Here is a 27,952-nt window from a genome sequence, read left to right as displayed (position 1 = left end):
ACTAATATTTTTCAGGCAATATCTTCTTTCCAATTCCAACGCATAGGATAATTTAAATGCTATTTATACACATATTAAACAAATTTTGAATTTTCTTAAAATACTGTAGAGATTATTACAGATATAAGCTATTGTCTAGTATCTCTCACACTCTTTCCCTGATATAAAATAACTTATTACTGTAATGAACTGTTACAACTGTTAAAGAACTGTATCAAAATACCAATTAAGGAAATCAGCAGTTCTGTATATTTCATTCCATAAATTTTTTCAGAAATGCAGAAAAACATCTACTGTCCTTAATGCAATGAAAATAACCATTTTTTAAAAATGGTTATACACTTTGTTTTCATATTACAAAGTTTTTGTACAGAAATACTTCCTTTTACTCTTCCAAATACTCTGAATACAAGCAAATGCTTAACCTCTATAATTTAATTTGTCAAGGAATAGCTTCTGCTCTCCCAGGTTTTATCATTTGTATAGGGCTAAAATCCATTATTATTCAGTAAACATTTATAGATTTCCTGGAATTATTCTCTTTCATCTAATGGATGACTTCAAAAATAAAAAGGGATACAGACGATAAATATTTAACAGAGGCTAAACAATGATAAATAACAGGTGGTGTGAAATAGTTTTTTTAAAATTTATTTTTATTTATTTTTTTCAGCCTTATATCATGGCCGAGAAAGATTAGATTTTTGTGTTTTTCTTTTGCCAGTGACTCTTACGCTGAAGAATTACTCCTTTAAGATCAGAAAAAGAAAACAAAGGTATAAAAATATTACACAGATGTTGCAAACATTAAGCAAACACTTAGGGTTGGCTGGCAGTATTTCTGTTGCAATATTCTATTAAAAATGTGTTTCAATGAAATCCTTTTAGGAAGTTTTTGCTCTGCCAACATCTCGTATTCATTTCCTGGCGAAAGGAGATGTGGGTGGCAGTGACTAATTGAACTAGCAGCTACTGTTTACCAGACGAGTTTGGACAGATTATACTCATGATGGCCAAAAGAAATCAAAACCATTGAATACAGTAGGAGTGAGACAATGGAGTTTTATCTCAAGAGGGCAATTGAGTTTTATCTGATAGCATATTGAATAATCTGATTTATTAAAGTTCACTGGCATTTGGTGGCCACCTACATAGTCAAGTGCTGAGTGAGGCTCTGGAGTGGCAAAGAGGGCTCGGTGACAGATAGCGACTTATCCTGGCGAGCACTGAGTAATGTACAGAGTGTTGAATCACTGTATTATATACCTGAAACTAATATATTAGTTCTATATTAGTTAGTATATTGATTTTACTGGAATTAAAATGAAAAAAAATTATAAAATAATAAAGTATAAAAAATGCCCCAATTAATCTTTCTTAAAGAAATGAAGGCATGTGTGTTTACAGGATGCTTTAGAGAAAATGGTTATTCTATTTTCTCTTGCACTGACTTTTAAAAAGTTCATAGGTCTCTGAAATCTGCAGTGTACTGAACAGATGGATGAAAGACATATGATTGAATTAGTAAGTTACAGTGAGCCTTCTATAGGAGTGAGAGCAATGCAGATCTTCGGTTAATTTATCCTTTCTTCATCAAGGTCAAGGCAGTCCTTTTGCTATAAGGAACAATGATATGATTGCCTCACATTTACATAGCACTTCTTATTTGTCAAAGGATTTTTTTTTTCTGTTCTCACAAAATCATTTTTAAGAAAATAGAACAGGTAGGATATTTTTCTATCCTTCAGAGAATTGTGTATGCATGCACTGAACAAAATTAAAAAAAAAAAAAAGAGAGAAAATGAGGAGCAAGTTGGGTAGGGGAATTCGGTGATCATTTAAGACACTTTCTTTTTTTTTTTTTTTTTTTTAAGACACTTTCATTACAGTTCAAAATTCAGTGTGATTTTAATATTTTATTACTGCCATTGACGTACACCCAAGTCTGTAAAATTTTATTATCCACTTTGAAGCATTAAACAGCAGACAGAAATCAATGATTAATTCAGCACAGAGGTCAGTGTCATGGTTTTCCATCTTTCTTTTAAATCTCTCACAGATCAGTGTTGTTTTGTTAAAATTTGGAAATGTAAGGTGTGTGTCATAATTGCTTACTTAATTAATGTTTTCTGAACGTAATGTAAGTATTTTTTTCTACAAAAGAAACTTGAAATATGGTGATACTTCATCACATTTTGAATTCAGTATATATGATGATATCCTCTAAATTCAGAAAACTCAAGGTAAAGTTCTGAACTGCAGAATGTGATATTTTGAAAAACAAAATTAATAATAATTTCACAGAGTCATTTATTATAATATTCAATAATTCTATGTTACACGTAACTAATGACTTGAATAAGTCCTAAACTTAAGTAATATAATTCGAAACTGTTTTGGTGGGTGCAGGGCACGGAGTAAAAGAACATGATGTGATTATTTTGAGAATTAGCTGGCTTCTTCTGGGCAAATTAAAATCCAAAGATCACACTCCTGAATATATTCTATTCTTGATGTGTCTGAAGAATGAAATAGTTAATAAGATTTGCAAAACCTGGAAGAAAAGGAAGTGATAGGAGATCAAAATGTAATCAATAAGCATGGTTTGCAAAGCTAACACTTAGACTCACCTAAATGCATGCTGTATAGGGAAAGGGGATCAAAGAGGGTGGGGAAATTGTGGAGTAAGGTACAGATGGTTGCAAATAAGAAGTCTGCAAAGTGAGTCTTCTACAGCAACCCTGCTGCCCCCACGTTCATTTATGGAGGGACTAAGTAATAGACAGTTCAGTTTTAATTACATGGGCTCTCATTGGGTTAGATATCTCAAATTGCTGATCTAGTTCTTGTTTGTCATCTCTCTATGTCCTCAGTCCTACCAAATTGCTTCTTTTTGTGATAGGATCATTAAAGATGGTGTGCAAAGGGTAGATGATAAAATGGACCACAGGCACTATCTCCCATTCAGTCTTGTCTTAAATACTGCAGCATGAATACAATAGAGAATACACATTTCAAAAAAACGGTATTCTTGCTTAAAAGAGTGTCTTAATCACCATTCTGAGACTATAACTGTTACCAGTTGAAGAGAATTTATGGAACCTTAGGTCAAGGCCTTTGTGGCTCAACATAAAATTAAATGCTGTATCCTGTTCTGACCAAAACATGTGCTATATATTCTTTGCAATGTTACAGTCTACACTGTGATAATGTATTCACTCTGATAGTTTCTTCAAATTCACAGCCTTTTCCTGCTTTTATTGGTCTTCACAGAGGCTGAATCTGGATCCTGCAGCTAGCACCCTGCAGGTCACGGAATATGTCTGTTTTGCTTCCCGCTGTATCTCTAACAGCTAGCACAGTACCTGACATAGTAGATATTCTCCCCCTTCCAAATTGAATGAATGAATGAATGAATGAATGAGTGTATGAGTGAATAGTAGATTTATTAATATCAAACAAACATCGGTCTACATTTCCAGTTTGCCAACATGAAGACTGTCTGGCATGGGCTCTTGCTGCTGAGATATGAAGTATTTTTTTTTTATCTCACAAAGCAATGAAATTACTACCTTCCTGGATGACCATTTGTTAACTGATCATCCCTCTTGGTTGATAAGGGGATATCACTTCCAGTTAGGATGTGTATCTCTCCTGGATGTGGATAGTCTCAAGATCCTGACTCCTAGTGTATTAATTTGTCTGATTAGGACTCCAGTTGGTTGTTCTGTAGTTTGTAATGTATGGTTTCTACTTAATATTTTTTTGCCTTTAAACATATGAACAAAAGCTTACCTCTGAAGCCAAAAGTCCAAAGTTAATTCCGATTAATGTTAAAGCATTACCACTATACCATGTGTTGATCTTATTTTCACAACCCTAAGGAAAAAAAATTATTTGGATTGACTTGGAGATGGAAATGGTCTTATATATAATTCTATTACAAAGAAGAAGAAACATAGAGATAATAATTTACCAAAGTCTAAAAAGCAAGTAAATATGTAACTGGAGACCAGACTTTTTAGCCCAGAGAACTTCATATGATAGCACGACATCTCAGTTACTACTTTTTTTTTTTTTTTAAGATTTTATTTATTTGTCAGAGAGAGAGAGCGCGCAAGCACAGGCAGAGAGAGTGGCAGGCAGAGTCAGAGGGAGAAGCAGGCTCCCTGCGGAGCAAGGAGCCCTATGTGGGACTCGATCCCAGGACGCTGGGATCATGACCTGAGCCGAAGGCAGCTAGCTGCTTAACCAACTGGGCCACCCAGGCGTCCCGTCAGTTACTACTTTTAAAGTTGCTAAGATGCCATGTACTTAAACTCAGAAAATTTTTTAAAAATATTTTATCTCTAAGTACTCTCTACACCCAGTGTGGGACTTGAACATATAACCTTGAGATCAAGGGTTGCACACTCCACTGACGGAGCCTGCCAGGTGCCCTGAAATCAGAAATTTATTAAATCTAGAGAGTGATTTAATTTTCTGCAGATTACTGTAATTCAGCAAGGTATATACTTCAACCTAAAATAATTATTTCTAAAACAGGAAAAGCTTTTTATTTATTTATTTATTTTTAAAATGTATTTTATTATTTTTAAAATGAGTTTATTTATTTATTTGACAGAGACAGATGGTGAGAGAGGGAATACAAACAGGGGAGGTGGGAGAGGGAGAAGCAGGCTTCCCACCAAGCAGGCGGATGTGGGGCTCGATCCCAGGACCCTGGGATCATGACCTGAGCTGAAGATAGCCGCCTAATGACTGAGCCACCCAGGCGTCCCAGGAAAAGCTTTTTAAAACAACATAAGGCTCTATTTATCTATGAATGAATTATGTAATTGAAAAATAAATCTTACAGTTAGAATAACATCAGCATACAAACTATATAAAATATTAGAAGTTCTTGGGATGAAAATCTCATTTATCAGTAATCTCTAACTGTAAGTAGCAGATGAACCCCTACTCTTGCTTCTGCTACATTTACCTGAACACTGCTTGTGTCATTGCTGGGTTCCCCTCCCTTCAGTGTTTGCCAAACCTCATACCTCTTTGCTTCTGGTACTACAACTCCCTTACCAACCCTCTACACTGGAGATTTACCAAAAGTGCCTCCTCTCTTTGCAGGGATTTGAGAACATGGATTGGAGAGAAAGGATGATGGTATCCTAAGTTCTAGGAACACATACAGGGCATAATTCCAGAAAGTTTAATTAATTTATTAATTATTAATTTATTTATTATATACCTGAAATAATTATTCATCTAATTATGAGTTTAGTTCCATAAAGTAACTGGAGAACCTAATGACTGTGAATAAAATTGATTTTATATAAAACTTTGCTCAGAATTCTAAATTGACTTGGAAAAAAAAAAACAATAAAGAAGGCACTGTAAACACTTGGAGAACCTTTATCCTTACCTCTAGGTAAGTTGCATTCAGTGGCTCATCACAAAACCACTTTCTTAATGTAGAATTTGTGCAAGAACATGGCACCTGTTCTGGAGTTTCTTTATTTTTATTCTTTATCCAATCTGTGTAATTGTACTGGCCACAACACTGCAACTAGAAAAAAAAAATCTATGAATTTTACTATAAAGTATTCAGAATGCAGTTAATTATGATTCCCAGGCACAATAAAGTAGTTTTTGTGAAGAAGATGTAATCTTCTCCATTGGAATGTAGTGAATTACAAATATAAGCATAGTTTTGTTGGTGTAATCCATACTTTGTTGCTACTGTTGTTGATGCTAACCAGAACTAAAAACCTTTAAATATAAGTGGGCTATGTTTGCATAAAATTGTTAGGTCTGAACTTAGCATAAAGGAACCCAGGATGGAAGGTGAACCTGCCTTACTGAAGCTACAAATTATGCCTGGACCAGAATATAGAAGAGGAAATCGTTGTAGCCATAGCTCCCTTCCCACTGTAGCAGTTCTCTTTATATTTATCCCCAAAATGCTGCCGTATGTATGTAATATACATAGATTCAGGGTTCTTTTTATTCTCTTAGGATTAATGTAAGATATTAACTTTCAATTTTGTATTGTGTGAAAGTGACCACAGAGAACCAAAAAGGATGATAAAGCAAACCGCCATAGAAATGATAAGATATTTAAGAAATATCTCATTTCTGGGACGTCTGGGTGGCTCAGTCGATTAAAAAATATCTCATTTCCAATCCTATAAAGTTGAATTCGAAGGATGTGAAAGAATCAGCTTATGTATTTGTCACCAAGAATAAGAGACAAAGTTGGAGTGAATATTTCATTGTTTTCTAACCTTGTTATTGAAAGTTATGATATCAGTCCTGCCTATGTCACAATAGGCACCAACAATCTTGGAAATGAATGACTAAAATAATGCTTTAGAGTTTGGGTATTGAAAATGAGTTTGATCGAATCTGTATGTACTATCTCAACTACACTCATGACAGGAACCATAAGTTTAATTCTCATTAATAATAGTGATGTCAGGGGCACCTGGGTGGCTCAGAGGGTTGAGCCTCTGCCTTAGGCTTGGATCATGGTCTCAGGGTCTTGGGATCGAGCCCTGCGTCGGACTCTCTACTTGGCGGGGAGCCTGCTTCCTCCTCTCTCTCTGCTGCCTCTCTGCCTGCTTGTGGTCTCTGTCAAATAAATAAATAAAATCTTAAAAAAAAATAATAGTGATGTCATACAGAGAACTGTTTTCCTGTTTATCAGTTTATGTTCACAGGAGGGTTTGATTCTCTGCCATCAGTCCTAATGCAATCCAAAAAGGCAATACACGTACATGTCACACATATTTATCGGGGGGGGGGGACCAAGATGAGTAAAAGCATTTATAATTATATTTCAATTCTCCTAAAATGCCACGCTGTTAATATATACAGTGTGGGGGCACCTAGTATAGTAGTCAAGAGTACAACATCTAAGACTACATTTTTTTGGAATTAAATCTTGGCTCTTCCACTTAATTAGCTGTGTGACCCTGGGTATATTACTGTCTATAAAATGAGGATAATAGTTCTTACTTCATTGGGTTGGAAGGATTAGATGAGTTGATACATGCAAAACACTTACAAAAAGGTCTGGGACTTTGTCAAAGCTTCCTATTTTCTTTATCAAGCATTTATGGTCTTCCAGCTGCTGATCTATTCCTGTAAGCCATCTGGGAGACAATATCCATTCCTGTACCCTGCCTAGATATATTTGAACTGTGAAATAATCCTAATAATGTTAGCTAACAAGTATTAGTTACTTATTATGTTCCAGATCCAAGGTTCCCTATAAATTCTATATATGACTTCATTGATTCCTGCCAACCAGAGGCAAGGATTATTCTGTCCATTTTACTAACACGAAACTCAAAATTAATAGGTTTACTTGTCCAGGTTCAAAAAGCTATGTGGCAAACCTGGCATTCTGGCTCAAATGTTAACCACCATGCTTCCTTGCAGCTGGCAATGACTGTCCTGGGACTTCTGTCTCACAGGTGCCTCAGGGCAGACTACCCCACTTGGCAGAAGACCACCAACTCTTCTACAGGAGAAACCAGGTTAAAATGCACATCAGTTAACCAAGAATAGGAGATATAAGTTACAAAAAGAAGGATAAAACTCAAGATTTGTAAGTGGGAACAGTGTTATTAAGCCAGTTCTGGGGAAAAGAAATACAAAAACCTCTCGCTTCTCTGTCCCAATGTCCTGCCCTTACCTTCCTCCACTGACACTATGGTGATCATGTTTGACATTCATTTTTTTTAGTTTTATGTTCATTTTTTCTTACTGTTTTCTGTAGAGAATTCAGAATAGTCCATTTGGGTATATCTTCAGGCATATCTTTAGATCCATACTCAATAATGATTAAGTCAACTTTATCATGCAATACTTGGTGAACCTGTTGAAAATTGAACAAAAGTCAAAATATGAAGTTATATGATATTTTTCTTTTTCTGACTGACTTATTTTGCTTAGCATAACACTCTCTAGCTCTATCCATATTGTTGCAAATGGCAGGATTTCATTCTTTTTATGGCTGAGTAATATTCCATTGTATATATAATCACTAATTCTATGCCTGAAATTATAAACTAACTGGAATTTAAATAAAAACCTGGAAAGAAGAAAGGTTAAAATCTGAAAGAAACTTTCTTTATGGTTCCTAAAAAGAGAGTATTCTAGTCAGTTTGCTGTTTTCTGATTATTCCTAAGCGTTTTCTTTTTCTTCTTTATTCTCTTTTTTAACAATGTCATGTGAGTGTGGAGGCATTTGGTTTTTTGCATTGTGATCTATGAGAGGAATATATGAAATTTATTTTATGATTAGGGAGTAAGTTATGTGCCATTCTTCTGAGTGCTGAAGGATTCTGCCTTTCTTCTTGTGCCCTCAGAAAAAAATTGTGAAAGACCTTAAAATGACCCAAAAGAATTGCTAAGTATTTTTCCAGTGGAATAGGCTTTTTTTTAAAATTTAATTTTATTTATTTGAGAGAGAGACAGAGTGAGAGAGCATGAGAGGGGAGGTCAGAGGGAGAAGCAGACTCCCCATGGAGCTGGCAGCCTGATGTAGGACTCGATCCCAATACTCTGGGATCATGACCTGAGCCGAAGGCAGTCGCCCAACCAACTGAGCCACCCAGGTGCCCTAGGAATAGGCTTTCTTTAGCATAACTTCAGGGTCTTCCTATGGGGGGGTCTGTACCTTTCTCAGTTTTTAACTTACTTTACAACTTTTGTAAGTCATAGTAAGCTATTGTTAGACAATTGATTCTTTGTCAGAGAAATACAAATGAATTTTTCCTGGTGGCATGTAACTGGTATCGCCCCTCAACCATGTTTTATATATATTCAGATATGATCTTTATAACTGTCTTCTCTTTGGACTCTCCCTCAAACTGGTTTTTACTTCTTACCGGTTCCCACATTAATCCAGATGTTAAATAAAATCATTGACTTGTGCCTACTGTATATTTATTCAAGAATTATGTTTTTTTTTAATTTTTAATTTTTTATAAACATATATTTTTATCCCCAGGGGTACAGGTCTGTGAATCGCCAGGTTTACACACTTCACAGTGCTCACCAAAGCACATACCCTCCCCAATGTCCATAACCTCAACCCCCTTCTCCCAACCCCCCTCCCCCCAGCAACCCTCAATTTGTTTTGTGAGATTAAGAGTCACTTATGAGAGCGTATCATGCTTAGCGAAATAAGTCAAGCGGAGAAAGACAACTCTCACATGATCTCCCTGATATGAGGAAGTGTAGAAGAATTATGTTTTTTAATTGAAAAAATTATCCTTTCAAAATACTATGACAAAAAAATCAGATTTGAAGGTTTGGGGGGAACTACTATATCAAAATCTATATATTGTGGAAGTAAATTTTAATAGTAACTTACTTAAATATTTAAAAGGTTATATGACTTTCGTAGCTAAGATAAAAGGTAGAAAGCAGAGATAGTATTTCTGTTTTGTGCAACAAGGAGATAGATAGAGAATTTAGATATTTGCTTTGTTTACATGAATAATGATGAGGAGCTGAGACTTTTAAATATGGTTCATTTGAATTCTAGTCTAATGATTTCACATTGTATTATGCTGTCTTTGAGTAGTGAAAATAAAATTACTGGTGGGAGTACCACAACAATTAAACCATGTGTACAAGATCTCTAAGTTATTTATTAAACTTATTTTCTAAGTTTATTTTTTAAAGGTTTTATTTATTTATTTGAGAGAGAAAGAGTGAAAGAGAGAGCATGAGAAGGGGGAGGGTCAGAGGGAGAAGCAGACTCCCTGCTAAGCAGGAAGCCTGATGTGAGACTAGATCCTGAGACTCCAGGATCATGACCTGAACCCAAGGCAGTCACTTAACCAACTGAGCCACCCAGGCACCCAAGTTTTATTTAGAATAGAAAATATTTTTCCATTTTATATTGTTGTGAGGAAGGAGCAGACTTAAGCCTTATTTACCCTCTAAAGCATTATTTGGGAGATCCAGAGTGTATATAAATCACATCTTAGTACATAAGAGTATCACATATCATCTCTGTGACTACTATATAAATAAAACCTCCTCACCCATACTTATTTTGACAAACATCCATTGAAGCCCTACTGTACCTTAGACACTGTTGGGTGCTGTAAGTGGCATAAAAGATTTAGAGGCTCCTAAGAGCTTAATCTAATATGAATATAGAAGAAAAATTGATGTAAATAAAGCTGTTAGCTCTAGACTCAGTTAATAAGTGTTTGAATCCAGGCACTATCATCTGGCCATCATGTATTTTAGCAAGTATTTCTCCTCTCAAAGCCTCAGTCTCCTGTTCTAGAAAGTAGGACTAACAGTGCATCTCTAGGGGTTGTTGTGAGGATCAAAACTATATTGCCTATAAAGTGGTTATCCCAATTTCTGGCACATGTTAATTATTCTCAAATGGCCTTTCTGATATTTTTTTTTTAGTCTTTTTTTTTCCTTTAAAGATTTTATTTATTCATTTGACAGACAGAGATCACAAGTAGGCAGAGAGGCAGACAGAGCGAGAGGGTGGGGGAGGAAGCAGGTCCCCACCAAGCAGAGAGCCCGATGCGGGGCCCGATCCCTGGACCCTGAGACCATGACCTGGGCCGAAGGCAGAGGCTTTAACCCACTGAGCCACCCAGGCACCCTGGCCTTTCTGATTCTTAAGTAGAGATGCATATGTGAATACTAGCTAAGTGACTATGGACAACGTTGATGAATTAAATTTATGTGCAAAGGATTCCAAAGTGTTATATTTAAGTTGTATCACCAGATCCCAAAGTGAGAGGCTGATCAGCTAGGACAGCTTTACAGAACTCACATGCTGCATACACACACACACACACACACACACTCACACTCACACACATGAGAAGAAATTTTAGTACTAAGTGTTAGGTCATTAGCAAGAAGTCCTGGGTGGTTAGATATCCAGGATAGACAGCAAGCACAGGAGAGCAAATGAAGCTGGAGGGCAATGGTGTTATGTACGGAAGATTTTTTGAGGGTTTGGTCATTGTTTAGGATTCTACATCAGAGAGAATTTGAAGGCTAGGAAGCACAGGAATGAGTCAGGGGCTTCTTTGGAAATTAATTAAGGAAAGGAAGAGAGTCCTTAAGTAGCTACTCTGTAACAGAAACTTTTTAAGTTGTCAGTTGATGGTCACTCTATATGGGAAGTGGGAATGAAGCATATATACAGATGAAGACATAGGCTCATAAAAATATATTATATGTTTATAAAAATTTAAAAACTAAAAAAAAAAAAAGACATAGGTTCAGGGCTGTGAAGTAGCTTGCTGAGCACTCGCCATCTGCAGATCTGTATGACTGTTCTTTCCCTGCAGGACAATCTCCCAGAACACAAATATAGACCATGATTGCCCTGAAACTATGAAATGTCTTTAAAAATTACAAGTCATCATTGACCTTAAAAGGTAAGTGTTGTTTCCAAAAGTTTTTTTTTTCCAGATAATTTATTATATGTTTTTATGTTAATTTGATACATGTAAATCTTACTGTGATTAATCATATCACTCATGACCCACACCTGTGCAAAATACATGGATTATTCAGTTCATATTTATTTATTTACTTATTTGTTATTTTAAAGATTTTTTAAAAAATTTAATTGAGTGGATGGGTAGGGAGGGGCAGAGGGAAAGGATCTTCAAGCAGAGTCTCTGCTCAGCAGGAAGCCTGATACAGGGCTTGATCTCACAACCCATGATCACGACCTGAGTTGAAACCAAGAGTTGGATATTTAATGAACTGAGCCACCTAGGTGCTTCCAGTTTATCTAATTTAAGTAAAGTCACTAAATTTCAAATTTGTACAAATCTAAAGGTATTTCTTTATAAAAAATAGAGTATGGTCAGTCTATATAGAAAAATAGCATTGGGTCAGTCATGGCAGCCACAATTAAGTGGGAGCCAATTTTGGATTTCCTGCACTCAGTACCACCCCTTCTTTCCCCATATTCTTTGTTATTTATATTTTTCTCAATCTTCTGCTGAGTTGAAGATAAATTTTCCTAGCCCCCTTTCAGATCTGACCCCTGGCCCTTTCCTCAGAGAATTGTATAGTACTTCCAATGAATCTGCCCTCCACCCCTCCGCAAAGCCACTTACCTTTCACTCTTAATATAGGCTCATAGCTCTCAATAATTTAAGATATCTAATTTTCTTTAGATTTCAAATCAAAAGATGATCTTTCCATACCTCCTTTTTCTTTATGAAGATGAATGTTGAAAGCACAACCTGAACACCAACGGCCCACATTAACAGTGCTGTGTACTGAAACAAAAGAAAAATAGAGATGGCAAGTGTGCTGCTAATATGTGTCTTAGATGCTTCAGGGATGGCAAAACACATGTCTAGGAAATACACGGTCTTAAAATGCACACAGGTATTGATGGTCCCTTGCTTTCAAATACATGAAGTTATTCAAAGAAAAAGGCAAAGAATAAAATTCACTGAGCATTGGATAAGAATTAAGAGAGAAGTGATAGTGTTCAGTGAGCACTCTATAGACCACTTGGTCTAACAAAGTTGTTGATGATTTTTTTCATTCAAATCCCAAACTGTCATAGCAAGAAGGAACTCACTTATCTGGACCTTCCCTGAACATCCAGTCTGCTAACACTAAAAATCTCACTGAATTGAGACTTACTACACAAACCCATCAGGTGCAAAGTAACAATAACAACAACCCCCCAGAAAATAACAAAAGCATCTGCTAGAGTAAAATTAAGTCTGTATATACATTTAAACTGTTCCTTTGAAAACTGAAAATACTTCTACCCAAGTCAAGTGAAATTATTTCCACACTTATGTAACTATATTTTTTAAACTTATGGTCACTACAATCTTCTTCATGATAGGAGCACATAGTAGCACATATTGTCTAGAATTTATAATGATTTTTTAAAATTAGCAGTATGAATATTTAACTAACTAAAATATAAGAATGACTTACTGTTAGTATTCTTAATTTCACATATTTTAAACATTACTACTTTAAAACAGTTAACTAAAATTTGTTGGTTGATATAAGTTATACTTCCTATTTTCAGAGACAAACATTTCAGAGACAAAAATATGATCTTTAGATCTGTTTAGAAGTTCAGATTTTTAATACTTCTATATATGTTATTTGTTAATCTTCACTAAAAGAAAATTGTTAGAGGCAGAAAAAATTGTGTAAAACAATAAAAGAATATTACTGGGCTTCTTTTTACTGGCAAGCTGGTTGTAGTCTAATGAACATTCCCAGGTTTCTGATCCTGTGGGGGTATGCAATATTACCTTTGATGAACCTACCGTTCAATTCTGTATACAATTAACTTACAGAATTCTGATAGTAATACAAAAGTTCCCTGTCTATAGCAATGCAAAATGATTCCTATTCATGGAAAGGCAAATGAATATACTCTATAGCGAATATAAATCTCTAATTCTCCTTCAGCCAGTTTTTACTTCTTACTGGTTCCCTTACTGATGATTCTTTTTAAAATTTCTTATTTTTTATAAACATATATTTTTATCCCCAGGGGTACAGGTCTGTGAATTGCCAGGTTTATACACTTCACAGCACTCACCAAAGCACATACCCTCCCCAATGTCCATAACCCCACCCCCCTTCTTCCAACCCCCCTTCCTCCAGCAACCCTCAGTTTGTTTTGTGAGATTAAGAGTCACTTATGGTTTGTCTCCCTCCCAGTCCCCTTACTGATGATTTAAATCTAGTCTCTGACACATGTTCATGTGGCTTATTTTTAAGGCATGATTTTTACCTTTGAAGATTCCCTTTTAACGGTAGTTAGATATTTATCGTAATAAGAAAAATTCAGTGTATTTATGTGTTATTAGTACTTAGAGAGTACAGTGAGATACTGCCCAAGAACTTTTAAAAAAGGGAAGTAGAACTGTCCTAAAGCGGCGCCTTGGTGGCTCCATCAGTTAAGCGTCTGCCTTTCACTCAGGTCATGTTTTCAGGGTCCTGGAATGGAGCCCTGTATGGGGCTCTCTGCTTGGTGGGGAGTCTGATCTCACTCTTCTTCTGGCTCCCTCCCCCAAGTCATGCTCTCTCTCTCTCAAGAAAAGAAAATCCTAAAAGCAAAACAAAACAAAACCCCAAACAGAGCCAAAAACAAAGTTTGGAATGTAAAACTAGTATCTATTCAATTGGAGTAGGCATGTGCAAAGTCACCATTAAGCCAAAGTATAGTACTTAGGCCTATAAAATTTGACCCTAACCTGACTGTGTGAATTAAAATGGTTAAAGGAAAAATGTATCAATCAGTAAAAGATTGGTAAATTCAGAGAAGAGCAAAAATAGCCTAATGGCCAAATGTAGCAGTGCCCTTACTTGGGGCATCGAGAGAAGAGTGTGGTGTCTAGGCTCCTGGAACTAGTCTTATGTACATTCCTTATGATGAGGTCTGTCAGACTTCTCAGTCACAGCCCATTAATACTTGAATCCCATAAGGGAGAAACTTAGAAGATGTCTGTTTTTCTCCCTCTAGTTTCCCCTTTCCTTACTGACCCTGTCTCACACTAGTACCAAGCTCTGTGCTTTCTTTGCCTAAATGGAAATTTATGGCAAGGAGCAAATCAAAACTTTCCTGTAGGTCATTTCTTTCCTGGTCTCTAGATCCAAAATTAGAAGCCCAATGAGAAAATTGTGCTCAGTATCCTGGAAGAAGAGAAAGGTGGGATTTGAGAAGAGAGAGTGAAGTCTCTTTTTAGACTAAAAAGAGTCTGAGACTGATCGTGGAGGCTTATTCATTGCCAGAACAACAGAGTCTCTCACTGGGCTTCCTGGAGTTCCCCAGGTGAGTGGTCAGACCACAGAGGGAAAAGGAAGTGTGGTTTCCAGCTTTGCCCAAAAAGCCTCTGCTGGGGGAATATTCAAATTAGAAGAGCTATCAATTATTGGGAAATAACTAATCCCTGTGTCAGGCATTAGTCCTTTAATTGCTGTGTCACTTGGGAGGGTGAATGTTTCAGGGGAAGTATACTGTGGAGAAGGAGCTGAGGTCATGGCTCTCTACCAGTCTTTTGCAGAAGGTTTCACTGCTGTATTGTACGGTAAACTATATGGTATTCTGGATGATATACTGTAAACTGCATGAAGAGCTGCTCTGCCTTTGCCACCCTAGGCCATTCCAACAGCAGAATGAGTAGACTGGAAGGCATCCTGCGAGCTGGGAAAGTGAGAGTTTTCATGGTAACCAGTGAAGACTGATAACCAATGCCACAGTGACCGACTACCCAGACTTTCAGTGCTGCATAAAAGCGAAGTCTTCCCTCATTCTTCTTGGTAAGAGACACAATGTCTGCAGTTGAATTTCATTTTGTTGGACAAGAGAGTGCCTGTGAATCAAAACTTATTTGATTAAAATAAAATTTTAAGAAGCTATGTTTCATCTGAGTGTGTGAATTATGATCCATACCTGCCACACGTATGGTAAATGGCTAATGTTCATGTCTATATTCCTAATTATAGTTTATCTCTTCACATTATATGGTTAGGGAGACATAGTGTGCTAGCCAGATGCCAGAGTCTGGCCTCTCAGCAGTTTTATTTCTCTTTGTTAAATAATAAATTGTGATCTCAGTTAGAAGTTAGCTTCCCACATGGCATTCCCACAGGGAGAAAACATGCTGAGTACAGAACATGTTTTCTTTTCCTTGCTGGGTCCCATTGCTTGTTGGCCTTAATAGTTTATTTGGATTTTAGTCTTCAGATTCTTAATTTTGGTTAATTGTAGTTTATCCTAGGAGACGGATTCCTATTGACTCTGTTAAAAAGTAATATCTAAGTGCAGAAGTCCAGATCTGATCCATGGAGTTCTCTGAGAACGTTCTACCTAGAAGCTTCTCGAAAGGGAGTGCTTCATTTACCTTATTCCCTATGCTGCAGTGTTACGGTGATGTAAATCATTATTTCTCATTTGTGAGACACAGACACTCAAAATCGAAGATACAAATTAGTTCAGGTTATTAAGATGAAATACATACCAGAAGTAGGAGCCATCTGATTTCGTTGTGAATTCCCAAATAACCCAAGAGACAAAGAAGAACAATAGCAGATCCAGTTCCCATCAAAATTTGAAAAATATATACTATCAAGTGGTTATTTTCATCTGTGGAAACCGCAAAATAAATTATTATCAAGTAATGTTGTATTCTATTTAATAATATATGTAGTAACCCAAGATTTCCCTAAGCAGTTTCTGCCAAACCTGTAGGATTCTCCATCTCTTTTTTTTAAACTTCTTTCTAGCACCCTCTTACTTAGTCTTGGCAACAATTTTTCTTCCATTAATGATATAATAGAAAATTTCTTCAATCTCAAAAGATCTCTTTCCCTTTGCCTTATCTTCGTTGTCTTCTATGAAAGCAGAAATTTTTTCCTGGGGTGAACTCTTCTATGTTTAATGAACATCTAAACGTTTATGAATTTATTCATAAAAATTTGGGGAGCATCTACAAACATGTGGGTTAAGTTTTCTTACATGAAAGTCTGAGTTCATTGGTAATATGACCCCATTAAAACTGTGTTTTATTCTCTCTCCATCTATATTGGGCTCTCTCTGCTAGAGACTATATATATATATATTTATATAGTCAACAGACTGTTAAATGTTTCATGTTATGACACAGACTGTAGAACACTAAGTGCCTAACAAATATTTGTTAAAAAAAAAAGAAGAAGAAGAAGAAAAAATAAATTAAATATGCCCCAGGTTTTATGGGAGAACAGTTGTTGGAGCCAGCCTGTTCTGGCTCATAAACGCCAACTGTTCAATTTTCACAAAATTCATCAGCCAACTCCGTTCATGTTGGCACTGTGAAATCAGCCATCGTGGCATTATATCTTTAAACCATAGAAATCAGTAAATACCATAAATCAAGACTTTCTATCCCAGAGCCAGTTGTTAAACGTGTACCAACACACCCCTGGGTACAGGAGCCCCTAAGCCAGTAGAGGGAGGAGACTGGGGAGTGTAGTTAAGTAAGATTTCTGGTGAAGGCAACACTGTGCTTGGGTTTCAAGTGAGAGCTGGAAGGATCTTGGTTGGAATGACAGAGGCCTTCTGGGACACAGAACCGCACAGTATGCGTTGGAAATTCAGCTTTGCTGGCCCTTAGGGTTGGAAGCAGGTGAAACTGGGAAGGTTTGCTGGGGCCAAATTATGCATACTTTTAGGCTCTTATCAGTCTTCATCACTGGAATTAAGCTCCATGAGGACAAAAATCTATCTTGTCCTTTGCTCATGGAATTGTGCCTAACATGTAGAATAGGCTCTGTAAGTATTTGTCCTATGAATAAAAAATAGCAGTGGGGAACCAGAAAAAAGCTTTCATGTTATATGGGTAGATTTTCATCTTAAATTATTTCGGTGGCATTTGGAAGATGGCTGAGAATGGAGATCAGAGCACAAGGCTATTGGACATTATTATTGTGGCAAAGGGAAGGAAGATAGGGATCGCAGGTGGCCTGGTGTTATGACAAATGGAGAGGTGAAGGCAGAATCATTTTTAAGAAGAGGTAAGTTCACTGGAAGTTGCAGATAAAAGAGAGGGGAGGAACCAACCAGTGTCTTGCCACAAACTGGTTATTTTCATTTCCATAGCTTAAAATCTTAGCTGAGATGTCGCTAAATGTTTAAATACATAATTAAAAAAAAAAAAAGAAACAGAAATTAAAGGATAAGTCTCTGACTGTTTAGGGTCCCCCCCCAATATTCAAGTACATTAAGGTGATTTAAGGTTAAGGTTAAGGTGAATTAAGGTTAAGGCTAATGACAATTATCTTTCAATTCCATAATGGAGGGAAAGAAAAGAAAATGACTTTTGCTCTACCTTAACTACTACATTATTAAAGTAGATACTGTATGGGAACACTAAAGAAGTGGAAACTATCATTGCCATTCTTCTGGGTAAGGAAAGGAAGACAGAAAGGCTGTCGTAAGATCTCCACACACCCATGTACTCTGGGCAAACCAGGTGTGCACTTGGACATCATGAATACTTCGCCATAAGTAAAGCATATGAACGGAAGAGAATAAAGGTACCAGGCACTTAGGTGTAGGTGAAGTTTAACTAAATTATTCAATATTTTATAACACTCTATTACCTATTAAGTCTTTTTATTTAGTTTTTGTTTTCCTACAAATGTATTTTTTTCTTACTTGAAGTCCACAAAGGAATGTTTGTTCTACAGTACACATGCTTTTTATGATAACAGTGTTGTCTAATAGAACTTACTGACGAGTGGAAAGAATCTAAATCTGTACGGCCTAATAAGATAGCCAATGCCCAATAGCCACATAAGACTATATAATGCATTTAATGATAACAGTGTTGTCTAATAGAACTTACTGACGAGTGGAAAGAATCTAAATCTGCACGGTCTAATAAGATAGCCAATACCCAATAGCCACATAGGACTACCGAGCACTTTTCCAACCACCAAGGATAAGCGTACGAAAATAACACTGTTAAACTTCAGTCCATAGTGACCGCATCATACCACAAAATTGTAAAATTAAGGGTTTCTAAACTCAGTTAAACACATTCAACTATTTCATTTATATTTGAATAACATATTTTATTTGTAACGTGATGGTGTGAGTAATTGAGTTTTAAAAGAAATGATTTAACTTGAGCACTAGGTTGGTCTCCACATTCTTTTCTTTCAGAGTGTATTAGAACAATCCATAATCTTCCATTCTTGGATAATGCTTAATGGATTTTGGAGAAATAGTGCCACCTGCTGAATAAATCATGTGTGCAATTATTTAAAAGGGAATGTCTGGCTTCACTGAGAGCAAAAGAAAAATAGATACATACCCAAAGCTGTGAAAATATTATTTCTATCTAGTAAGAGCCATGTACCAAATCCCATGAGTAAAAGTCCAAGAACCTACAGAAAAGAGAGTCAGTGCTTATATTTGCCAATAAAAATGCATTACATTTTCTTTATGAAATAATTATACTCTTACCAAGAAAGCTCCGTTAATGAGATTAAGAAAGTATTTAAAAATTAACGTTTTGTTTTTTCTTAACATTCTTTTTCTCCCCGGATATTGGTGTTCCTGAAAAGATAACCACGACTTTTACTATAAATAGTCAACACGTTAACAACTTTAAATAATCCTGCCTGCTCATGTCATTTATTTGCACATTTTTCTTCTGATACCAGTTGTCAGTATAACATTCCCCTCCATCCTTCCGAATATAATGACATGTTAAAGATATCTTGAGACTGGGCTTGTCTTCTCTATCTGCACTAGGCAGTTGAGACCAAGAAGGCGTTTGAATAACATGCCAATAGCCACTTTCCTAAACTTCTTTTAATTTTCAGAAAGTAAAATATTTTATTCTGTTTCTAGTCTTAACATAACTTGTTCTCCTTGCTGGAAAGCTTTCTTTCACCTCTGCCTGTCCCTCCTCTTTCCCAGACTAATATTGATTCCTCACTGAGGTCTCACCTTGGAAGCCTTTGCTTAACCTCAATTTGTTGCCTCCTCTATTCTCCCTTTACTTGTCTCTTCTTCCCATGTAGACTCTGAGGTCTATTAGTGGACAGAGTAGGCCTTATAAAAATTATAATCCCAAAGTGTAGGGCACAGTAGCTACTCACTAGATATTTGTTGAATTAATAAATGAGTATGTGAATCAGATTATTTAATTAGGGAGTGATTTGGCATACAATGGAAAGGAACAAAACAACTTAAGGTTGTGTTAATTAAGCAGTATATAATTTAGTTTCCTAAAACTTTTATGGGAAAATCAACACTTAGATCATTGGTGTTTGGTGCTTTATTAGATATGAAGGTTTTAAATTTTCTTGGGCATGTTTCTGGGTTTTCTTTTTTCCTTCATTGTTTCAGTTCAGGCTAGTACCATATTTTATAAAGTATTGTAGTTTATAGTGTTTTATTATTTTAAGGTTTTATTTATGTATTTGTCAGAGAGAGAAGAGAGCATAAGCAGGGAGAGCAGCAGGCAGAGAGAGAAGCAGGCTCCCCACTGAGCAAGAAGTCTGATTCAGGACTTGATCCCAGGACTCTGGGATCATGACCTGAGCAGAATGCAGATGCCTGACTGACTTAGCTATCCAGGTGTCCCATAGTTTATAGTGTTTTAGTCATGCAGTGCATAATTGACATGATGAAAGCAGATTTAATAAGATTAATTTGAAGCCCTTTGTCTCTAGTTGGGAAGACCTCTTTTTGTTGAACTGAAGTACGCCCTGGAAAGTGAAGAAATAAGAGATGTCTAGGTTAGAATCTATGCACTTCCCTTCCTTAGTCTGACCCAAAGCCAAATTCCTCCCCTGAAACACCATAGTTCTCCTTCCCAGCTGAAGGAGTCTCTCCAGGCTTTGTCTTCCACTCTTTGCCTTGAAGTCCCCTACTGCCATTTGGTTTCTCCAGTTTCCGTCTCCAGCCTTATTCTTAGATTCTTCTAGTGTCTGGCCTGTTTGGATAGAACAAGACTGCCTGATTTTTATTTCAATTTCTCCCTAAGATACGGTAGGTATATAATTTTGGCTTCCAATCTATTTACTTCAGCCTATAAGAAAGTTGTGACCCTCTCCTATTGCCAAAACAAGTTCTCAGGGCCAAAGTCCTGGGCCCCCGTGAACGAGAACGAGAAAGAAGAGTGATGAACAAGAACACGGCAGGAACTCTGGTGAAGTACTGAGAGGCATAGACTTGACTGTTGATTTGGTAATAATTAGCATGTTAGAATCAGGGCTAACATGCTTTATTAAAGGAGCCACCTACAAAAATAAATTGAAGCCTATTTCTCTTTCAGTCCAAGGTGGCTCTCTTCTAGGAGATCATCTTAGGGTCTTGGGGCTTGCTTCCGCCTATTCCATGTCTGGCTCCCAAATTTCCTCAGGGCGTCATCCTGTATAGTCAGCAGAAAGGAAAGGAGTTTGAGTAAACCCGGGGAAGCATCTTTTAAGCAAGTGAGGTGAAAGTTGCCCACTTCTCTTCTGCTCATATTCCCTGACACATACTAAGTCACATGGCAGGTCTCAGCCGGGGATGGAATCAATTATGTGCCCAAGATGAAGGAAAGAAGTGAAGTAGGGTGAGAAGAGCCAAACAAATGCCCAACAGTTGAGAAAGTGCATTGTAAGAGATAGAGGAGAAAAAGAGGGCTCGGATATAGTTTCAATATGCCTTATTATGGAAAAGAAAGAAGTAAAGATAACCAGAAGGATTCCTGTAGGATGGAAAAATTAAAGAAAGAAAGTGATAATAGAAAAATTCAGAAAATTGAAAAAAACATATATTTCATGTTTATTTTTTATTTTTAAAAATATTTTATTTATTCGTGAGAAAGAGAGAGAGAGAGAGAGAACAAGTAGGAGGAGCAGCAAACAGAGGGAAAAGCACTGAGCAAGGAGCCCAGTGTGGGACTTGATCACATGACCCTGGGATCAGGACCTGAGCTGAAGGCAGATGCTTAACTGACCCAGGTGTCACTCATATATTTCATGTTTAATAAATGAGTTTGCGGGCTCCTGGGTGGCTCAGTGGGTTAAGCTTCTGCCTTCGGCTCGGGTCCTGATCCCAGGGTCCTGGGATCAAGTCCCACATCGGGCTCTCTGCTCGTCAGGGAGCCTGCTTCCCCTCTTCTCTCTCTGCCTGCCTCTCTGCCTACTTGTGATCTCTCTCTCTCTCTGTGAAATAAATAAATAAAATCTTAAAAAAAAAACGAGTTTGAGTTTGTAGAAGATACCTTTGTGGTTAAGCACTAGAAATGGAGTGCAAGTAAATAGATAGCATACGTTGTGCAGATTTGGGAATTATCCACAAGGAGCTAATGTCATGGAAAAGAATAGAAGAGAGGGGAAGAGGGGACTGACTGCAGATAAAAGTGAGCAGATGCTTGATAGTAAAGAATGACATAATTAGGAATTTGAATTTTTTAATGCAGACTCTTACAAAATAAGAATGTAATCAAAGCATGATCTCATGGAAATCAGTAGAGAAATAATTTTCTAAAATAGTGTTGCATGATATAGAGGTCAAAAAGGGTAAGAATACAATACTCAAAGTCAGCCAACTTGGTAAGAAAGTTGTTCATGGCAACTTCAAAACAGCAGTGTTTTGATTCATTTGAGCTGCTATACCAAAATACCACAGACTAGGATGCTGGTAAACAACAGAAATGGGGAGCCTGGGTGGCTCAGTCAGTTAAGCATCTGGTCATGATCCCAGGGTCCTGGGATTGAGCCCCACATCTGACTTCCTGCTGAGTGGGGAGCCTGCTTCTCCCTCTCTCTCTGCCTGCCACTCCCCCTGTTTGTTCTTATGCTCTTTCTATCTCTGTCAAATAAATAAAATCTTGAGAAAACAACAACAACAACAGAAATTTGTTTCTCATAGTTCTGGAGGCTAGAAGTCTGAAATCAGGGCACCAGCATTCATGGGTGAGAGCCCTCTTCCAGGTTTCAAACTTCTTGTATCTTCCTGTGATGAAACGGGCTAAGGAGCTCCGGCGGTCTCATTTATGAGCACTAATCCCATGCAAGAAGATCCCCCCAATGACCTAATCACCCCCTAAAAGTCCCATCTTCTAATGCCATCTCATTGGATATAAGGATTCCAACATGTGAATTTTGAGGTAATACAAACATTCAGACCAGAGGAAACAGTTCAGGTTAAAGAGTTAGAACACAACAAACAGGGTGTCTAAGCAACAAGTCAAGGAAGTGCATACTCATATTTGCACAGAATGAGAAGAGGAGACGGTCATGTGCTCATCTTCCCAGTCACAAGCACCACATACTGGAAACAACGTCAATGAAAATACAGAGGTGCTAACACAAAGATACACAATAAGTTAGTGCAGTTCCTATGTAAATATTTGTAGTGTGGAAGAACTATATTTTGTTTTGGTTTGTTTTTGTCACTGTTTTTGCTATAGATAAAGAATTTGTTTTTAACTTAATCAGATAAGGTCCTGGTGTGGCATTTTTTTTTTTTGATCATCCCTGATTAGATAATTAATGGTCCAATAACAAAGATATTTTTAGTAGTATAAGTGATATAGAAAAGGACAATTTATAATAATTCACCTATTCACAGGTGTCATTTTTCACTAGTTAAATAATAGCCTAATTACTTTTTGTTATTGTTTTGTAAATTCCTTCTCACTGCCTGGAGTTGGGAGCACAAAAATGAATAAATAACCTGTCAAGGAGTCAAATATTAAAACATGTGGTCCACTCTTAATTATGTGTTGAGGGTGTAGGGAAAGGGAGTAAAGGGAACTGGGAAATTTCAGAGAGAAAACAAAGTTGAGATGTTCCTTGATGGTTGATTAAGAAGGTCCTAGTCAGACAAAAATGAAGATTTCATGTGAGATGGAATACTGTGCTCACAAGCTTTATAGGGAAGGGCATGGGGGCGTGGGTCAGAATGGCAAGAGATGAAAAATAAGGCTAGATAAACAGACTCAGTAAAGATTTTGAAAGATCAGACATGCTTTGCTAAGAATTTGCTTTTATTCTTCCGCAGGTAGTAGAGAACCACATATCTGCCATCAGAGTGGAAGTCAAATTAGAAAAGACACCTAAGAGAGGCAGCTACTTTACAAAGCTAACGTATTAGTTCATAACAAATGATGTCATCTAAGCTACAAGAAAGTTATGGGGATAGCCAGGACACGAGAGATATAGTAGGAAGTCGAATTGCCAGTGATGGGTTGTTAGAAAGAAACCAGAATAAAACTTGAACTCAGGTCTAAGGAGCTTAACTACTTGGGCTATTACAATTATGGCATATTCTACAATATGTCATTTACATTGGTTGTCTTGACTATCAAAGTTTTGCAAATTAGCTACTCTTGTGATATTATCCCCAGTATTACCAATGACAAAAGAGATTAAGGAAGGTAAAATAATGCTCTTGAGCTCAAGCAGTTAACATGTGGCAGGGCTGAGATTCAAATCCATAGATATAAACCACTCTCTTGCTACTCTTCCCAAGTCTCCAGTGTCATCAACTGTAAATGCAGAGTAGAAGAACACATACCTCAAAGGGATACTGTGAAAATAAAACGAGATTATGTTGGAACACACTTAGTCCAGTACCTGGCTAAATGTTACCTATTAATCCTGTGATAGTATAGTAATTGTACATAAAGGAGGAGCACAAGAGGTTGGGAAATGGGAATGGGAACTGTAGCCAAGCGATGGACATAAGTTGGTCATTGGCAGCTGCAGAGATCACAAAGAGGATTAGAGAAGGACCTTGAGAGTTTGCGACAGTCTTTAAAGGGAGAAAGAGAAGCAGAAGTCTTAAGAATCCAACCCTGTAGGTCACATATTAAAAATATTATTACCCAACAGTCATCCTCAAGAAAATAAAACAAACATCTGTTAGGCAGCTATTTGAGTTTCACAGTGATATTCTGGGATCTTTAAATTATCACTGCCATATAAAAAATAAGACAACTGTTGAACAATGTTTTTAAATTAAAGTCATCTCACCACCTAACATTTTCAAAGAAATCTTATTCTTGTCAGATGTCAGAGGAACGAACAGTTATCTTTCCTCCTTTCACGTCCTCAATAAATATTATTATATTTTATATTATTATATATTATATTGTGTTAGGTCAACAGGTTATAAACTACCCAGACCTGCAGATAATTTTCAAAACAATATCAAAATTTAATGAAAATAGGGGCGCCTGGGTGGTTCAGTTGGTTCAGTGTCTGCCTTCAGCTCATGTCATGATCTTGGGGTGCTGGGATGGAGTTCTGCATTAGGCTCCCTGCTCTTCTGGGAGCCTGCTTCTCCCTGCTCTTCTGCCTCCCTCTCTCTCTCTCCTTTTGCCTCTCATGAATAAATAAAGAAAATCTTTTAAAAAATTTAATGAAAAGAAAACTGCTTATTAAAAAGTAAAAAAAAAAAAACAAACCTACTCAGGTTAAAATGTTATGGACAAACTGATATACTCAATTTTAGGCTATAATATCTAGGAATTTTCAACTAATGCTAAATGCTGCATAGTTAAACAATAGTTTCAAGTTAAATTGATTTATAATCTGTAACTATATGAAATAATTGTAGTATTTTGTTCCTTATGTAGTAATATTAGTTAGTGATAGCTATGTTATGACTAATTGGTAGAATTATCAGTTTTCCTCCACAGTAAAAAATAAAAATATAAGAGATGTAGTATCATGCACCATAAACTATCTTCAGAACTTTCAATATTTTTTTTTGTTATCAATTCATTTGACAAAGTAAGATTTAAGAAAAAAAAAAGCAATTTAGACTTCATCTTCAAAAAAGCTGATTACTGATTTAGCTAATTTAAATTATTTCTGGAGAGCACCTGGATGGCTCAGTCTGTTAAGCATCTGCTTTTGGCTCAAGTCAGGATCCCAGGGTCCAGGAATCAAGTCCCACATTGGGCTTCCTGCTCAGGGGGGAATTTGCTTCTCTCTCTCCCTCTGCCCCTCCTCCCTGCTCCTACTCTCAGTCTCTCTCGAATAAATGAATAAAAATCTCTAAAAAAAATTAGTCATGGCAATTAATTGATTACTAATGGATTTGATATTCTGTAGGAAAAGCCTGAATTGTTTCATAATCTCAAGCAGACTTGGCAGTGGGGGGATGCATCACACCACTCTGAGATCATGACCTGAGCCAAAACCAAGAGTGGGACCCTTAACAGACTGAGCCACCCAGGTGCCCCTAGCCTGAGTATTTTAAATGAAGAATTTGAATAGTTCGTAAATTTGCAACAAAACAAAATAAAACAAAACAAAAATAAAGAAGAAGAAGGAAAAAAAAGAAAAAGAAAAAAAAATAACACTTGAGCATGGACTTTGATAATGAAAATATTCTAAATTTTAATTAGATTTGAAACCAGAACTAGTTGGTTTTTGAAAATCATTGTCTTTGAGTGAGGTACTAACATGTGTATCTTTTAATATCAAAGATCTACCTATTTCTCACTCTATATTATCAGTTCTTATGTTGATGTGATATTAATTGTTACCAGGAAATAGTCTGTTTTCTTTCAAAGGCTCAAAGGAAATGTTTGCTTTTAGTATACTGTGTGTCAGATATCTTTTACAATTAAGCTTAGCCACTTCCTCTTGGAATTTAATACTTTGCAAACTTAAAAAAATTGAACAGAAATATCTATTATTAACTAAAATAAATCTCACATTTTGTACACTACGTATTTGCCCGACAGTAAAAGGAATTTAGATGAATTTTTTTAAAAAGATTTAATTATTTGAAGGAGAGAGAGCACAAGCAGGCAGAGGGAGAGGGAGAAGCAGGCTCCCGGATAAGCAGGGAGCCCCAGGTGGGACTTGATCCCAGGACCCTGGGATCATGACCTCAGCTGAAGACAGAGGCTGTCACTCAGGCGCCCCAACTTTGATGAACTTTTAAGTTAAAATTAAACAGCATGATATGTACTTAAGCCTCAAATTTTATGTTAAAACAGTGGGAGTCACTGTCAATATTTTAGAGTAAACCATATTTCACCCCACACCCTTGGAAGCTTTTTGATGGGCATTGAGTGATAATTGATTTATTTGTCTTTTTAAAAATAAATTGCTGTCATGGAAAGCAATTTATTGGCTTCTCTTCCATATTTCAGGCCCCACAAATCACTATTCAAGATTAAGATTTAGTGGAATAAACAGTTTATACGTGGGCAACTGGACATTCACTAGTTGCAAGTAATAAATACAGATAGATCAAAAACAGTTTAAAGGTCAGGCTACCTTTACTTGGGTAACTGGAGCAAAATGTCGTTTTTTTTTTTTTTTTATTAAATACTTTCCTAAAGTATTTAAATATTAAAATCTACCTGGTAAAAAACGTTCCTCATTCAGCTCTTCAGGTATCGCGTTCGGGCCAGTTTCGAGTGGAGATAGTTTGTCCTACTGGGGCACCGGTAAGAAAAGACCCGTCCATCTTCCTTGGGATTGGCTGTTGCCGTGGTTACGCTTTGTTTGGAGGCTCTGGGCGCTGTCTTCCAACCAAGCCTCGGGATATAGCCGCCTGGTGGGTGAGCCGGGGCTCCTCAAGCCTGGGGGGTGGTGGTGCGGGAGGCGAGACCGGGCTAAGGGATCGCAGACGGAACCAGACCCCTCTCTGCCAAGGCCGGGCTTTAGGCAAACGGTGTGGGGACCGCGGGCTGAGGGGGTGGCTGTTGAAATCCGCGGATCCTAGACTCCTTTAGATTTTGGAGGTTTTGTAGCTCACCCAAAACTTAGATCTAGGGAGCTTCCGATAATTGGTTTTCCCCCCTCTCTACATGAAAGTTCCTTTCACCCCTCCCTCCCTGCACTCCCCTCCTTTATTTCCTTTTGAAATGATTTATAGTTACCTTTTAAAGTAGATTTCCTTCCGTTTATTTATAATTGAAAAACTACAGTTGAGAGGAGCGTTCTTTAAGATTTCCCACTTTGGGCAGCTTTAGCCAACTCCAGGTGATTTATGATCAATTTGAAGAAGTTTACTGTAGACCATTTACGTTGGGATACATCTAGGGCTGCATTGTCCTATCCTGTACCCAAACCACTAGGTGGCCGCTGAAGACTTGAAATACCGCTAGTCCAAATGGGAACGTATTGTAGGTGTAAAATACACATCGCACTTCGAAGAATTACTAGGCAAAAACAAAGATAGAAGCTTTTTACGTTGATCTTAATAATAAATTATTTTTATTTTGACTGCATGTTTAAATAATAGTTTGGATATAATGAGTTAAATAAAATATATTACTAAAACTAATTTCACCTGTTATTCTTTACTTTAAAAAAATTGCTAACTGGCAAATTTAAAATCACATATGTGCTTAGATACGTAATTGGACTGGGCTGATCTAGAGAGCCAGTTGGTGAGCAGAGAGGGACACAAAGGAAATGACTCTTA

At 36.9% G+C, this 27,952-nt stretch overlaps 2 protein-coding genes across 9 annotated transcripts in view; one reads left to right on the top strand and one right to left on the bottom strand.

Moving 5' to 3' along the window:
* Positions 1–1,896: 1,896 nt before the first annotated feature.
* On the bottom strand, positions 1,897–27,042 carry TSPAN19 (tetraspanin 19). 4 transcript variants are annotated; one of them, XM_082738975.1, is made up of 10 exons: positions 26,883–27,042; positions 20,807–20,933; positions 19,016–19,108; positions 18,864–18,936; positions 16,026–16,150; positions 12,222–12,296; positions 7,769–7,879; positions 5,420–5,563; positions 3,796–3,879; positions 1,897–2,554 (listed from the first exon to the last, which is right to left on the bottom strand). In XM_082738975.1, the coding sequence occupies exons 3-10, from the start codon at positions 19,079–19,081 to the stop codon at positions 2,486–2,488; spliced, it is 747 nt and encodes a 248-aa protein (XP_082595101.1). In that variant the 5' UTR covers positions 19,082–19,108; positions 20,807–20,933; positions 26,883–27,042; the 3' UTR covers positions 1,897–2,485. The 4 variants fall into 4 exon arrangements, with proteins under 4 accessions (XP_082595101.1, XP_082595100.1, XP_082595103.1 ...); XM_082738974.1 differs by lacking the exon at positions 20,807–20,933 and having other exon boundaries at positions 26,883–27,020; XM_082738977.1 differs by lacking the exons at positions 5,420–5,563; positions 20,807–20,933 and having other exon boundaries at positions 26,883–26,966.
* Positions 27,006–27,952, top strand: part of LRRIQ1 (leucine rich repeats and IQ motif containing 1) — a 225,009-nt gene continuing 224,062 nt past the window's right edge. For all 5 annotated transcript variants that reach the window (XM_082738968.1, XM_082738972.1, XM_082738971.1 and 2 more), the window contains exon 1: positions 27,006–27,079. The gene's annotated coding sequence lies outside the window, so the exon portion shown is untranslated. The remainder of the gene's footprint in view (positions 27,080–27,952) is intronic.

The sequence above is a fragment of the Mustela nivalis genome, assembly GCF_964662115.1.
Source record: "Mustela nivalis genome assembly, chromosome: 7".
Lineage (NCBI taxonomy): Eukaryota > Metazoa > Chordata > Mammalia > Carnivora > Mustelidae > Mustela > Mustela nivalis.
The sequence above is the reverse complement of the archived record's forward strand: the minus strand, read 5'-3'. Positions and strand labels throughout refer to the sequence as shown.

Coding starts and splice junctions, on each gene's coding strand:
- TSPAN19 (XM_082738974.1), bottom strand. CDS start 26,903: ATGAGGAACGTTTTTTACCAG. Junction 19,109..26,882: donor TGAGGAACGTTTTTTACCAG/GTAGATTTTAAT, acceptor TTATCTTTTCAG/GAACACCAATATCCGGGGAG. Junction 12,297..16,025: donor TCAGATGGCTCCTACTTCTG/GTATGTATTTCA, acceptor CTTTTGTTTCAG/TACACAGCACTGTTAATGTG.